The sequence below is a fragment of the Poecilia formosa genome, unplaced genomic scaffold (assembly GCF_000485575.1).
Source record: "Poecilia formosa unplaced genomic scaffold, Poecilia_formosa-5.1.2 Scaffold18, whole genome shotgun sequence".
Classification (NCBI taxonomy): domain Eukaryota; kingdom Metazoa; phylum Chordata; class Actinopteri; order Cyprinodontiformes; family Poeciliidae; genus Poecilia; species Poecilia formosa.
The window spans coordinates 1,730,814-1,746,270 of record NW_006799957.1 but is presented as its reverse complement, the minus strand read 5'-3'; the positions used below and the strand labels follow the sequence as shown (position 1 = coordinate 1,746,270).

The 15,457-nt window shown below is 37.9% G+C and overlaps 1 protein-coding gene across 6 annotated transcripts in view; it reads right to left on the bottom strand.

Moving 5' to 3' along the window:
- The window catches only part of anks1ab (ankyrin repeat and sterile alpha motif domain containing 1Ab), a 60,771-nt gene that overhangs the window by 6,402 nt on the left and 38,912 nt on the right, over window positions 1–15,457 (bottom strand). For 4 of the 6 annotated variants that reach the window (XM_007546947.2, XM_016668904.1, XM_016668903.1 and 1 more), the window contains 9 exons: window positions 13,106–13,213; window positions 9,785–9,955; window positions 8,389–8,526; window positions 8,156–8,227; window positions 6,152–6,235; window positions 5,904–6,041; window positions 4,677–4,853; window positions 853–951; window positions 28–125 (listed from right to left, as the gene is read on the bottom strand). In XM_007546947.2, coding sequence (XP_007547009.1) covers window positions 28–125; window positions 853–951; window positions 4,677–4,853; window positions 5,904–6,041; window positions 6,152–6,235; window positions 8,156–8,227; window positions 8,389–8,526; window positions 9,785–9,955; window positions 13,106–13,213 — 1,085 coding nt within the window. The remainder of the gene's footprint in view (window positions 1–27; window positions 126–852; window positions 952–4,676; window positions 4,854–5,903; window positions 6,042–6,151; window positions 6,236–8,155; window positions 8,228–8,388; window positions 8,527–9,784; window positions 9,956–13,105; window positions 13,214–15,457) is intronic. The other 2 variants (XM_007546948.2, XM_007546949.2) reach the window with 2 other exon arrangements.

Genomic DNA, 15,457 nt, shown 5'->3' with positions numbered 1-15,457 from the left:
CGGCCTCAGAATATGGTGGTCTCGTACTTGGTGCTGACGGGACGCCTGTTGGAGTCCCGCTGGTCGCAGAGCCAGGTGGTGCTGCCCAGCGACTGCATGTCGGCATCCATCTCCAGGGGGTCGATCTGCCGGAGGGGTGTGGGGAGGGAGGAGGGACGAGAGGAGGTGTGAGACGTGTGGCAGTGGAGGCCATTTGCGCCACACTGACAAGTCCTCAGCTCACACACGTGCATGTGGATTAGAGGTACAGTTAGTCCAGTGATCAGGTTATAATCACAGACACTGAGGGCTCAATCCACAAAGAATGGATGATATCTGACAGAAAATACTCTCAGCTTCTGTACGCAGCAGCAGCAAACCCAGACATATGACTCTCTGGAAGCTAAAGAGCATCTGATTAGTAGTTAAGAAGCAGCTCATTCAAGATGCACATTCCTTCATCCTTTATTCTGACAGAATTACTTCAAAATAGCTAAAAGTATAACTTAAGGTAAGCATTTTGCAACCATCCATCTGAGACAACCAAAGGCGATATTGTTGCGATGGATTTAACCCTCAATAGCCACTAGAATCACGTGACCGTTTCACCTTTTCCCACAAAGCCTCCGCTAATTTCATTTTCAAACTGTTACATGTGAGATGGAGATGAGAGATGGGGAAAGTAAAGGGATGAGAAGGTTTTATGAGATTCAAAATATTAAGAACCACAAAACAAAGAGTCAAAGTGCATTGCAGCATCCCCAAAATAATAATAATAATAATAAAGATAATAACAAAAATAGATATAAGGGAGGTTCAGGTGTGTAAGCAGATGTATGGTGACTGAGGGCTGAAAAAAGGAAAGAGAAGGACCTGGATTCCAGGGCTAACAGAGTGCAACGGGAGGAAGGAAGGACGGTGGGTAGTACACGTGTGACAGTGACAGCAGCGGCATTCGAGCAGAGGGGCGCCCTGGGAAGCAGGAGGATCGAGAAGACAAGAACAAAGACATGTTATAAAAAAAGAAGGCAGGAGAGGAGGGACAGAGCATTAAATGGACAGTGGAGAAATCCAGCAGCAGCACAGGAATTATCATTAGAAAAATCTGTTTTCATGTGGGGGAATTTTGGCTCTGAATAACAACCGTCCCAATCCCATTTAGCAGCGGCAGCAGCAGCCGAGGACGGCGGAGCTTTGGATTTCTACACATGCTGACGTGGCGTGCACGCGTTGCAGTCGTGAGGGTGGAGCAGAGTGTGATTAATTAAACATCAGGTTCATTTGTTTCGTCATAAGCAGCAGCTCTTTTTGCATGCCTGACACACACGGACGGATTATGAAACAGTGAGCCGAGCCGTGTGAAAAATCCTTTACGCATCCCACGGAGGTGTGTGACGACCATAAGCCAAAAAAAATAAATAAATAACCCCACATTTACTGTACAGATATGATTTGTGGTTGTTTGACATCTACAGCATTATGCTGTTTGGCAAAATTGTTGCTAAGCCCATTTTATTTATTCTTTGGCATTTGTCCATCCCCATCTTTGCATTTTTATTTTCGCATCTCTGTGAATTTTAGCCACCGATTTTTTTTTTCTTTTTTGTCTTTTGCATCTTTTCTGCATTTACGCATCTGTCAGAGTAACTTGAACAAGCATTGAATCTGGCAGACACTCACTAATTACCCATTACCATAAAAGCCTTTCCTAATTACTTTAAAACAAAGAGCAAGAGTGGGGTGTCAGATTCTTCCATATCATTTTTGAAATGCTGGAATTAGATGTGGGTTCGCCACGTGGATCAGCTGCTTCTGCGGGGGCTGACTGTTTGCTTTAGGCTTAGTCTTTTTTTTTATAAAGCCACGCATGTAGCTGTCAAGAATATACTTAGGACATCTTTTACATTTTAAAACAGTTCATGGCAATTAAAGAAGACATTTTCACAGCACTGAGGGTGGGGGGTATTTAAGTAACTTTGGATGCATTTTTGATTATCCTCAAAAACTTAATTTATGTCAGTAGTTCAGTTTAAAGGTCATACAATTTGAATATTAATTCATTAAATAAATAGTGTTTATTTCTGTTGATTTTGGGTTCCAGCTTATGAAAACTCAAAATCAGTTTCCCAGACAGAAAGTTTATGTTAGCTCATCATGGCAGCCCACACAATCATGGGGAGAACCTGCTCATCAACATTTGCATGATGCACAAGGAGGAGCCACGAAAAGCAATTTCTGAATAAGTTGGCTGTTCAGAGTGCAGCTTCCAGTCATATTAATGGAGAGTTTGGAGGAAGGAAAAAGTATTGCAGACAAAGGTGCACAACTAACAAGGAAAACCACAGCCTCAAAAGGATTTGAAGCATAACACTGAGTCAATGCTTCTTGATCACAGATATGTCCAGGGCATTGGCTACAATATTCCTTGCAGTAAGCCACTATTAAACTGGAGACAAGAAGAGTCTTACCTAAGCTAAGAAACTAAGAAATTGAGAAATTGACTAAATTGTTTCTCAGTCTTATTTTTTAGATGAAACTACATGTTGTATTTCATTTTGAAATCAAGTTCCTATGGTCCAACGACAAAAAAATCTAAGAAGCTCTGGGTGCAGTTTAATATTTTGGTGATGATTAAAGTGATGATTTGGTGAGCCATTTCATTTGGTGTTGATCTGCTGTGTTTTGTCAGTTTCAAAGTCAGCACAGCCACCTACCAGGAAACTTAAGAGCAGTTCATGCCTCCCTTTTCTAACAAGCTTGATGAGATACTGATTTTACTTTCCAGCAGTTCTTGGCGCCTGCCCACACTACCAAAACACCAACATGATTGGAAAATCCATGGGTAAAAAAAAATCATCTGCACAGACTGGATGCTGGATGAGGGAGAAGATGAGAGACAACAGGCTCAACAATGCAAAACGGCTGAAGGTCACTATTAACCCAACCTGGGCTTCCTCAACACCGTAAGTAGTAAAATGAGCTGTGACCAAGAATTTATTCTGTTCACTAGACACGACAGCTGGAATAGGTGGGCATTCTATATTAACCCCCTTTTTTAGGTTGGCCTAGTTTTTAAACGTAATATTCTAATTTTCTGAGAACTTGAATTTTAAATTTTCATTAACTACAAGCCAAAATGATCAAAATGAACAGAACTAAAGATTTGACATTTATCACATATTTTTTATTGATCCATGCAAGTTTATTTTTATTTTTATATGTTTATTTATTCCTGAAATAAATTATCTTTTCATTGATTCTCTAGGTTACAGAGATTAGGGCTGAAGCAATTAATCATATGAATCATAATCAGTTACTGAAATAATCTTCAACTAATTTAGTAATTGATTAATTGTTAACTGGAGTATACGGACATCAGAGCTCAGAGCAGCAATTAGTCAAAGCTGTACCATAAATATATACATCTTCATTTAAGTTAAAAAATCCCTTGTCTGACAAGAACTCCTCAAGATGTATAGTTTTAATTTCACTTGATTCAAGCGAAATTTAAAAAATTTGTTTCTGTAAACAGAAAATTCCAATTAAGAACGTTTTGCTATCCAATTAATAATCAGTTAATGCAAGAATTAATAAATTAATCTACAACTCATCAAGCATACACTACAGGAATGCTATGTTATTGCATTTATTTACAAAAGGAATTTTCGGTTTTAATTGCATCTTTTAATATATTTCTTATAGTAAAGAAGGCTTAAATGAATATTTTTATCTGATTAATCGATTAACCCATTTATAAAATAATCATTAGTTGCAGCCCTAACAGAGATGCACAGATCCTTGTTAAGCTGCTAAACTCTGCTGGTTTCCTGACACTCGAAGCCATTAATGTTGTAACACCTGTAACATTGTGGGATGGGGCTTAGGAGACAGTTAACAACACTTTGGGGATGATATATAAAATCTGTTTAAACCAACAACATTTTGCAGCAGCATGAAGCATTAAAACTAATCACAGATGACAAAAATCAGTCCCCAACTCATCTAAAACCTAAACACTGAGCCAGGCTCATTATGCAGATGTGTGCATACTCCATATTTTATGGCAAGAGGCAGGTGGTAAAACAAAATGATTTGTGTTTCTGCATAAGCAGTTGGTCCTGCAGCATACACACACTCTCGGGTGACAGTGATTGCTGAACGCCTATTATACGCTGCCAGAAAGGTCAATATGTCAATGCGTCCCCGTGGGGGGCCTGCGTGAACATTACGCAGCCCACTCAATCATAGGTGAGAACATGCGGGCGTGTCCTCCCACCGGGGGGGCTGAGCTTTTAGAATTGACCCACAGCGTATCATTCATCTGCCTGTGAGCAACAAATAAAGCTTTCATTCATCACTTTTTTTTTTTTTTCCCGCATATGCACCAATTGAAAATCTCCACTGATCGCGATGGACTCTCAGTGCTGTGGGGTATGTGAGTGGAAGCTGGTGGAAAAGTAATGACTCATCACTTTTTTCCCCCACACACAGCAAATCTTCCTTTGTAGGTGGCGTATTGGGAATTGAGTGGAGCGGAGGGAGAGAACTCGGTCATGAGGTCTGTGTATATTTTCTGAATTATGAGTCCACAGCTGCATATTTCTACCAGTTCCTTCACCTTATAAACATTGAACAACTTCAGATAACAAGAAAAGCCTAATAAAAAAAACATTTTTTCCTCGTTTCTTGATACTCACCGCTGATCTTCTCGTGCTGTTCCACGACTGAGACACTGGGCGGCTGGTTTTGGTTTCTATGAACTCTGAGCCCAGAGATGTTGGAGGCACATAGTGTCTCGCCCTGGACTGAACTGCCATCTGATAAGCCACCTCAAATGCCTGTCCCAGTGTTAAGATGATCTCATATGTTTGGATCTAAATCAGAAAAAAACAAAGAAAAAGTTAAAACATGAACTGACATGTATGCTCTCAAAAAAGCTCTATGCATTTTTATGCAGCCTCCATAACTCAAAGCTTTGCAGAACCACGCTGAACAATTACAGCTGAAAGGAGTTTGGTGTATCTCACTCCATCCATCTTCCCATTAACTGCATGAGGTGAAACCACCTGCATGTCCTCCCTGTAATTTCCCCAAAGTCTGTTGGCAATCAGTTGAATTGAACTTTATTTAAGGCTATCAGAGAAATGGAATCTGAATACAAAAGCACATCATAATGTTTTTGATTTTTATTTGTAAAAGAATTTAGATTTTTTTTCCCTCCCACTTCCTACTTTATGCTGACCTGTGATTAAAATCCCAGGAAAATATGTTGATGTTTGTGGCATTCCAAAATATGTAGAACTTCAAGTGGAAATAATACTTAGATGCATAAAACTTTGTGTACAACTAAAGCTTTGTTATGCATAAAGGCAGTATGTGCCTTCTTTTCAATATATCTATGACCAAACATGATTCTGTTTTACAAATCGTAATTATTACAAAATGATGAGCACATGCAATATTCATAGACGAATCGTTAGCCCTGAACGGTTACATATAGCACAATGTATCGTTACATATTAAAATGTTTTGAACAACTAAAAGGAAACAGATTCAGGAGAATTTCTTCCTGCTTAAAAAAAAACAGAGAACTCACAGACTGCTGACACTGATGACTGATAATTACCCCACTTCATACAAAAAGAAAATGCAGTGATTGTTGTTGACCTTTTCACAGTTACTGAGACAATGAGCAAAACTTCATGTGAAAAGTGATTCAATCTAACAGTAGAAACCAAATCAAGCTATTTGATGAGATGACAGAGATAAAAAAAATGCCAACAGGATGTTTGCATTCAAATTTAACTGCAGGTAGCTGATGACACGCAAAGAAGCAGTGATTATTATAACTCCTGATAAAATGACAAACAGGTGCACATGTTTGTTTGTACTTCCCACAGTTTAAAACTGGTTTGAATACTTACAACTTCCACAGTACTGAAGACGTGACAGAAGTGGTGGCCACTCTTAGAGTCCTTGGTGATGTAAGCAAAGGTACAGAGGTCATCCGGGTCCTGGGCGGCACACGAGATGTTTCTGATTTCATGCTCTGCAACTATCGTCTGTTGGAGACAGACATGAGGTGAAATGTGAAAAGAATCAATCTCCATCAATTTGACAGCAATTTTTGTGTTGAAATGTTTAAGTAGCACAGATGCTAATATCACTTTACCTTAGTGGCAGCATCAATGAACTTGACACCTCTGTAGGTGATGGACAGTATGACAACTGGGCCCTTTTTGGAATCCTTTGATTTCTGAAATGAACAAGATTCACATAATTGTCATGTTTCAAAAAAAGAAACTGATGATTATTCTTCATGTCCTCGGATTTAATGATTCATGGTTTTGGTCAGAAGTATACATACACTCATTATGGGGATGAATGCCATGTTAATCTGGAGCTTTCCAAGATGTTGCAGGTTATGGAACTCAAACATATGTAAACACCACCACTAATATTTGTGAAATCTGTCAGTAAGTTGCACTTTAAACACCCAGTTTTTGTAACATCATTCTGGGTTATTATTTAACCCCTGTTGGTGTTAGAATGGGTGAAATTGATTTAAATTGGTTGGTTTCCTGACACAAACTTTTAAACTTATAGTCTGCATATTTTTAACAGTCTTGAGGTCAATGCATCGCAAAGCACTGACCTCAAGGACCTTCTAGCAACGAGGCAACAATCCTACCAACTGTATCACCATGCCACCAAGTCATGTGGTTTGATAAGAAGGACTTTGTGCCTTTGAAAACCCCGAGTACCTCGGCCCTTCAAAGGACACCTCTGCTCAGGTTACTCAGTATAAATATTTGGGAATCTGGCCAGACAACACTCTGTCCTTTTCAAACTGCATTGACAAATGAGTCTAAGGTTAAATTAAAAGTCAGCTCTTCTCCTTCACATCCTCTACTAAACTAATATTTTTTTTTAAATGACCATCATTTCCTTGTTTGATATGATGATGTAATTTACAGAAGGGTATGTAAGAGCTCACTCCAAAATGCCTGGTGTCCTCTCCAGCTCTGCCATCCAATTTGTAACAAATGATCCGTCCAAAATTCACCGCTGCACTCCAAAGTCTTCTCTGAACTGGCAATCATTACACACCAGCCACAAATTCATTGGTTCATGTTAAAATACAAAACACTCATTGGTCTTCCACTCGACCTAATCCCATTGCAGATAAGTCTTTCTAAACTTTGGCATTAATGTTTTATCAAAGTAGCAAAAGTAGTAAAGGTTAGGACAAGGTTTTTTGTCCTAACTTTTAAGTTTGGCCTTTTTTTGGAACACCTTTTACATTTTTGTTCAAAAGACCCTGTCTTTTATGAGGTCAAATTTGTATTCAAGAAATTGTTGGAAGACCAGTTTTATGCTGCTATAGACCTAAGAGGGTGCCGATTAAGAAACAAGCATCTGGTCTAAAATTTAAACCTCCAGGGCTCACTAGAGGCATGACATTCAGACAAATTTCTACATATTGTTTTTTTTAATAGTCATGAGTTACGTCAACAACCAATGAAATTACACTTTGCTTGCCCTGGTTGATTCTCTTCAAACCAGAAGATGAAAACATGTCTAAATTGCATTTCCTTTTTTGCATCTTTTTCAAATAAAATTGCTCACAATTTGCACCACAATTGAATGGAAACGACAAGAGCAAGGTTTGGATCAGGGTGAAGTTTTCAAACATAAGAACACTGTGCCAGCTGTGAAACATAGTGGAGGTTGTGAGTTTCACTAACTTGCACCAACTTACAACTATATGGTATAAACTTAAACACAAGACAATATCAAAAATGTGTTTTGAAGGGATAAAGCAAGCTGACATGATGTTTCAGGAATGGTTTTCCAAAGGCCTCTATCTGATGGAAGAAATTATGGAATAAGCTTAAAGATTTTTTTGTCCCAGGAAACCAACTGATTTGAAAATATCCTGCCAGTTTGGCCAAAGAATGCTGAATATTCAACTAGAATTATTCCAAAATGCAAACCTTCTAAGGGACACACATAAATCTTTGAGCAATGTTGACACAAGTTTGTAATAAAAATATTAAATTATTCATTATAAGCTTCAAATTCTCATGATAAATGTTTGTGAACTCCAGAACAAAAACATGTAGTTGTTCTTTTTAGGTTGGAGTGGGAAGAAAAGCAAAATTCTTCAACTCACCCTAATTTTAGCACAGGCATCTTGTGTGGACTCAATCCCTCGTAAATCCCTGATTATCAATGATCCTAAATACTGAAGGGAGAGATAAATCAAAACACAGTTCAGAATTCAGTATCCTCATTGCTCATGACAATCAAAAGCAAATAAAGAGAAGAAAAAAATATATATTTTTATGAAACTAAAACAGATGAAATGTTTTCACCTGTGTGCTGAAGTCAGAAAAGGATACTTACTGTTGCCTCGTACCTGCAGGAGTCCAGGATGAGCTTCTCAGGCTGGTGATGCCAGGCGGACACGGTGGCGTACGTGGCAGAGTGGCTCGGCGGCCGGAGGTTCAATCGAGACTCTTTATGTCGTTCACTGTGTCTGTCCTGCAGAGATGCAGAGATGCAGAGTCACAGCCCTGCATCCCACTTTCTACAGGTAAGGCTGGGATTTTTGCACTACTCTGGGAAAATACATTCAAGGAAAACTCGCAGACGTTTTGACTCCGGATACTAATTTGTGTCTCTGTTGAACTGCTGAGTTACAAGACCTCTAACTGCTGCATATTAAAGCAAAAGCATCTGAAGTCTGTCTGGTCAGCACTTTTTGGTAAGTCGTTTCTTGATATCCGAGCAGGCTCATAAATATTCATGCATGTTCAGCCTTCAGGTCAGTGCAGGATGTGCTGAGCTCCTTCATAAATCACTTGTCAGAATAAAATATACTTAGGATAATAACATATCAAAGTTCTATCAGAAAGGTATTGATTTAAGATGTCATTTAAAGCAGGCAGTACAACATAGTCCTTCATTTCCAGAATGTTGTGGATTCGTTTTCTCTCTTTGCCTCACTGAGTCAGAGACCAGGCGTGCAAGCTTGACTGTTTGTGTCTCAGTTTGACCTTTAGCAAATGCTAAAATTTGATCACAGAGATATTTTTAGCTCATTCTCACGCAAAATAATCCAAGACACCAAGGGAGGCTGAGCTTCATGAGATGAAAAACAGCTGCAGGGCTGGGTTATTATTTAATGCAGCCATATTTTACCATCCACTGATGTTATTTTCATACACATGTATGATTCTGTGCAAAATGCAAGAGAACAAACTGAAAATGAATGTCTTTTTTTTTTCTTTTACATTTTTATAATAAATTTTGCAAAGGTTTGGACCAACATCTTGCAAACCTTTGTGTCAGCTTTTTTTATCTGTGCTTGAATAAATTCATCCAATTATTTAAGCCTTGAGGGACAATTGACTGAATTTAGTCTGCTGAACATGAAAAATATTAATAAATGCAATGAGTTGCAGTTTTTATAACCATAGGACACAGCAGTAGGATTTGAAATGCTACCATTTAATTTATTTTGAACTTACCACATTAAGATGTTTTATAGAAAATTCATTTGATAATTGCGCATAAATGGACAGAGATGCATTATTTAGAGCAAGGCTCCATGGAATTAAAATCTGCCCACTAATTATACCGCTATATTAAACTGCGGATGAACATAGCAGTTCTGCCTCTGGGAAGAAAGCAAATATGCTGAATCCTCCTCCATTTTTTAAACTATTAATTCTCTTATAATAAGCTGCAGTGGGTGGCTTCTTTAACTGAGATCCAAGTGAACGAAGTTGAAACTCACTACAGAGCGCGGCCTCTCATTGTAGGATCGCAGCGAAATGCTGCAGTCTTGATCGACTGCTCTTCGCCTCCGGTCCGACTCAGTCAGGGGGAGGAGCATGTCCATGGAGCGACTGGTGTAGGGGTCCAACTGACTGAGGGGCGAAGTGGTCTGGGATAGGAGGTCATGGAACTGTCACAGAAACACACACAGGCACACCAAGCAGATTAATGTTTTGACAGCACTGGTTTTCCTGGTCTCTGTCCAAGCTTTTGACAATACATTACTCTCTTGGTTTAATTTAGCTCAGTTTAATCTGCCTAATAAATCAGCCTTTGTATTTCAATGGTACTGAATCACATCCACATTTCAAACATCTTTTTCTGTAATAAATTCAAAATAAAAACAGTTTACCACATGATTCTGGTTAATTTTATATTGGGTCTGTGGGGCTGTGACACACATTTGAAGTCAGACAGCTAGCTAAAAAAGAAGCAGTTCTTACCGTCACTTTTAATGTCATCAGAATAGTATCATAAAATAAAACTTTAAGTCCATATTGCTCTGCTCTATTGGGGTTTGTACTCCACTTATCCAAAATATATAAACATAAATGCTGTGTGTTTTCTAATGAAAACACACTGTTACAGTTTATACAAAGCACATGCATTGAACTATCTTTCTAATTATGCACATTAGGGATATCTACTGTACCAACTAAATTACAGAAAGGCTATTTCTGCACGTTATTAAAGAATCCACTGAAAGTGTTGCAGTCTAAATGATCAAAAAGTCACTGGTCTTTCAGCAAGGGTTGGTATAGCTGTTATGGGGTGTAAATATCTTACAGGCAGTTGAAAAACATTGGTTTAGTCATGTTTTGGAGAATCAGGAAGGAATTCTGGTGGAGTTAATCTAATAGCTTCTTGGGAAATACTCACTGAAGAGTAGATTTTCACCATGTGAAGCGAGTTCAAAAACCTTTCTAGCAGTTTAAGAAAATGCTAGGATATTAAATGTTTTACCCCTGTCACTCATGCAGAAGATCGCTGTCGACATAGTCGCTATTTTCTCAGCCAAACAATGCCAGAAGATGAATGTGAATCTGTCAGGTCTCAGTTCCTCCTGCCTGATCCCAAAAACAACTGCAAATCATGATTAAAGGTGCTTTTCAATAATTTCATCAAAAGGTTAATATATTTCAGCAACTCTGTTAGAAAAAGCTTTGTTGCACACATTGTGGTAAATGTCAAGCATTTAGCTATGCTAATTTTGAATATTAAAAAGAAAAACAAAATATCAGAATATTAGAAAACTGGTCTTAATGCTAAAAATAAAATTGGATTCTTATTTTAGAAAAAAATCTAATAGCCTACATGATTATGGCGGAGAATGAAGAACAGATGTTTGTCCAGCAGGCCATCATTGAACACACAAAAAGAGTAAGCCATAAAAAAGCAATGCTTAAAAGGTAGTTGTTCTCAGACAAGCAGATTATCAGAATGTTGAGTGGAAGGAAAAAAACATGGCAGAAAGAGATTCACAAGCAATACTGATAATATCGGCCTTGAGAGGCTTTTGAATCAAAGGAGAATCATAACTTTAGGCAAGTATCAAAGTGAAAACAACATTCTTTATGTTGTCTGTTTTCTTCAACAACCCTTGCAGTGCTGTGCAATGTAACTGCTAATGCAAGCCAACATCGTCAGTGCAGTCTTCCACAAGCTTTTTTTAGCTCTGATCAACACTTGTTTTTTTTATAATCTGGCTCATACAGTTATTGCCTTTTCTCTCCTGCCTTTTGTCTTGGACTTTGTAACAATGACTCAGTTTTACTGTCTATAGTTGTCTGGGAAACAACAGAAAATAGAGTCAACATAACCAAGAGTCTCATGGAGAGTTATTAAAAGAAGATGAAAAGCATTTTTTTTAACTTTCTTGTTTTTCATGCAAAGGATCCCATATTTAGACTAGCTTGCCACCAGTAATAACAAAGTTGGCTGATTGTAGAGCTTTGAGCTCCCAAGTGAAACAGTGGCTTAAACAGAGACAAATCTGTGAACACTGCTGCTCACACAGCCGATACTGAGCAGCAATTTTCTTCTCTTTTTATTATTCTCTACTGTTATTGTTTTGTGCCAGTTTTATGCTTATACACTTTTCTCTTATGTTTTGTTTTCTTGCTTATTTAAATAGTGTTGTTTCTATTTGTAGTTTTAATGACTCATGATTTTTAAAATGCCAGACCAGAGAATAAGCCTGGAAATTCACCTTTAGCTTGAGTATCTTTAGAAAATCTCTTTTTTGCTAAAGGTAACAGTGTTTTATGTTTTGTCCCAGATTAAAGAAATTCTAAAAAAATATTTGACTTCCGTAGCTTTCTCTAATTGCTTGACATTTTTACAGTTGTGATGGTATAAAACGTCCTCTTAAATTGGCTACATTCAGACTAGCTAATTATCTTGGCTGCCCTTCAAAAATTATATGAATTAAAGAAACTAAACCTTCTACTAAACACTTCATACATTTCTAATTGAACTATTGACTTGAAATTTACAACATATGTCAGCAGCAAACAAAGTAATCCATATAAAACAATTAATTTGATTATGTGTGTTAAATGGGGTGGGATGACACCAGGAATGAGTGCTGACCACAAAAAAGGCCTAGAAAGTCGAATAGTTAAAATCTAACAATATTTAGAAAGCAATCATCCTCTGTACCAGTTCCAGTCTAGCAGCTGGTCTAGTCCAGGACAGTCTGGACAAAAATCTGAATAAGAAACCAGAGTGTATTTTTAACATGGAAAATCCTCCAAACACAGTCGACAAACTCTCATTTAGTTTTAAAGAAGGCAAATAAATCTGTATAGATGGCTCCATCATCTGAATGAAAACCAACTGAAAATTTATGGGGAAAAACCCTCAATGTCCGAGATGATGCCCACAGAACCTTCATGATTTTTGAAGACAGACTGAGTGGAAGAAAAGGCCAAAATTGTACCGTGCAAATAGTTGATCCAATCAGAATGTGTTATTACAAAACAATGCGTCTCTACTAGTATTAAACATATTTCAGCTGGATATTCAGGGGATTTACAACACATCATTTGTGGACTTATCTGTGTTGATTTCTTTTTATTTGGGTTGCTACCAACATCTGATATAATTACCATGTCAACAACTTCATTAGAAATATATATTTACTGAGTAAACATTGATGTATTCACAATTTTCCCTGCCAAACATCTTTTTGTAGGAAGCTAATTCCCACAAGGCAGCACCAACATAATGAAGAGGGTAGATTAAGTGTTAAGTATGTAAACTTCATAATCAGTCTTACCATAATTGGGGACAGCCGACGGGATTTAGAGGGAGCTTCTTCATAGGGTCTCTCTGCTAGAGATGCAATAATCCTCTTCCTGTGGCCTAAGGGCCCGACCTTAATAACCTGGAGGGAACAGCATCACTCTATGAATTTCCATTTTACAGCCATCTGAATATCTCATACAGAACAATTTATCTAGACAAAGCTAAGAGAGATAAATCTAAACTGGCAGTCTTGATGCTATGTACTCTTCACTGGCTGGCAAACAGAAGTGACTCTCGTCAATAATTCAGCTTCAATCTGTTTTGCCATGAGCCTAAAGTACAACACTGCGTCCTTCTTGGGATGCTCTAAAATTCACAAGCCATTTCTGGATGATGAGCTACGAAAACAGAGAGGACCTTACAGACCTACAGAACATTATCCAGAAATATTGAGACAGTGCTGCTGTATTTTCCGAATGCCATACCTTAAATTGTACAACAGAATAACATGTCCATTAGTACAATCTCTGTTTAACCATTTACAAGAACCACATCTGCTCATATGTCTAAATGTTTTGCAGGATGAAGCAAATATTCATTTCATGTAGTAAAATCCCATCACCTTAATACTATATATTTGCATAATTGGCTATTAACATTCATGCTCATCCTCAAAGGGTGGATGTTGAGTGATTAATGTTACATTTGCAATTATGTTCCTGGTACAAAACCTTCCAGAACAAGCTCATGTAATTCTTTGTCTGATCGGTTCCATTACTCAGAAGCAGAAGAAGCAAACGGTCTGTGCATTTGATTTCTGCTTATGTTTTTATTATCCACAAAAGCTCCAGCAAAACCAGTGAACACAACGCTTGCGAAAAGAACCTTGAAATGATTTTGGAAACGCGACCTGCATCGTAGATCATCAAGAAGCCCGATGCTATTCGCTCTAAAATGCTGAAGAGGATGTAGAAAATGTAATGGGCAAAGAGAGTTCTGCCAAGATGCTCACAGGGAGTTCTTGCTGCTCTGCACACTGAGAGTAATGTGCCGCGCACTCAGACCCCCATCTTTCTTCATCGCAGTCTGCTGGACACCGTCCCTCTCACACTGCATTGGCAGCAAGCTTGGCTGCTGCTACTGCAGCGCTTTCTGCAATTTTACCACCGCTGCCTTTTTGTTTACTGCCACCAGACGCTGCAAACATAATATAATGTCTTCAAGCACATTCATTCTCAGCTTTTGCACTATTATCCACTCACATAGCAGACACTATGGTTCATCTTCTTTGTTTGCCTGGTTGTCCTCAATAAACATGGCACTAGCTAACATACAATATGCCAAAATAAATAACATTTCACATAATTAGTGATCTAAATGTTAGAAACCGCACTGGTGATTACTAAGGGGTTGAAGCCTAATATATTTCCAGCAGAAAAAAGCCATTCCATTAAGCATAGTGAACATCCATGAAATTCAAAAATATGAAAATATTTCAAATAAACCATAAGACTGGGATCTGTAACGCCTAATCTTTTGCACACTGTCTTTTTCACCTTATCAAACAATATCAAGTTTTGAACAGTTAGAGAACTGATCAATAAATCATCCAAGTACAGAATGAGTGCTTTACAACTTGGTCATCAACCTAAGCTGACTGGCTGTGCGTGGAGAGCATTAATCAGAGAAGCAGCCAAGAGACATTTTGTTTGGCAGGTAACTGACACCCTGAACACATCAGGTCCATCATGCAAAATGGTGTAGGCAGGATTATGCTGTGGTAGTTAATTTTATCTCAACAAGTAGGATAGCCCAGTAGAAAGACCTGAGACTGAGTTGGAGGTTTAGATCCAGCACTGAACATGAAGTCAGAGTTAAACAACAGAGAGGTTTTGATCAAAGCATATATATTTGTTAGAATGTCCAAGACCAAACAAAATTAAATTAGAAATTTAAGCAATGGTTATTATGAGGCGCTAATCTGTAATAAACTTCCAAAAAACTGCAAAACTGCTGAAACAAGGCTAAAAGCCATTTGCTTAGACTTGCCTTTGATTAATAATAAATAGAACACTGATTAATTCTGGTCTGAAATACAACTTTTCATTACTTCTTTTTATTCTGCAACTGGAATATCATCTTTCAGTTTTTGTCAGTTGTGTTATGTTTTTGTCATATAAAGCTCTTCAAACTGCCTGGTTGCTGAGAAGTGCTATTCAAATAAACTTGACTTGAGTCAAGCAATAAACAAGGATCAAATTAATAAAAGGTCACAGATGATGTGTGACATTTACAAACAAATTCATACTGCTTTTGAGAATTCATAAAAAAAAAAAAAGCTGTACTTACAACATGTGCACAATTTTAAGAGCTACTTGATTGA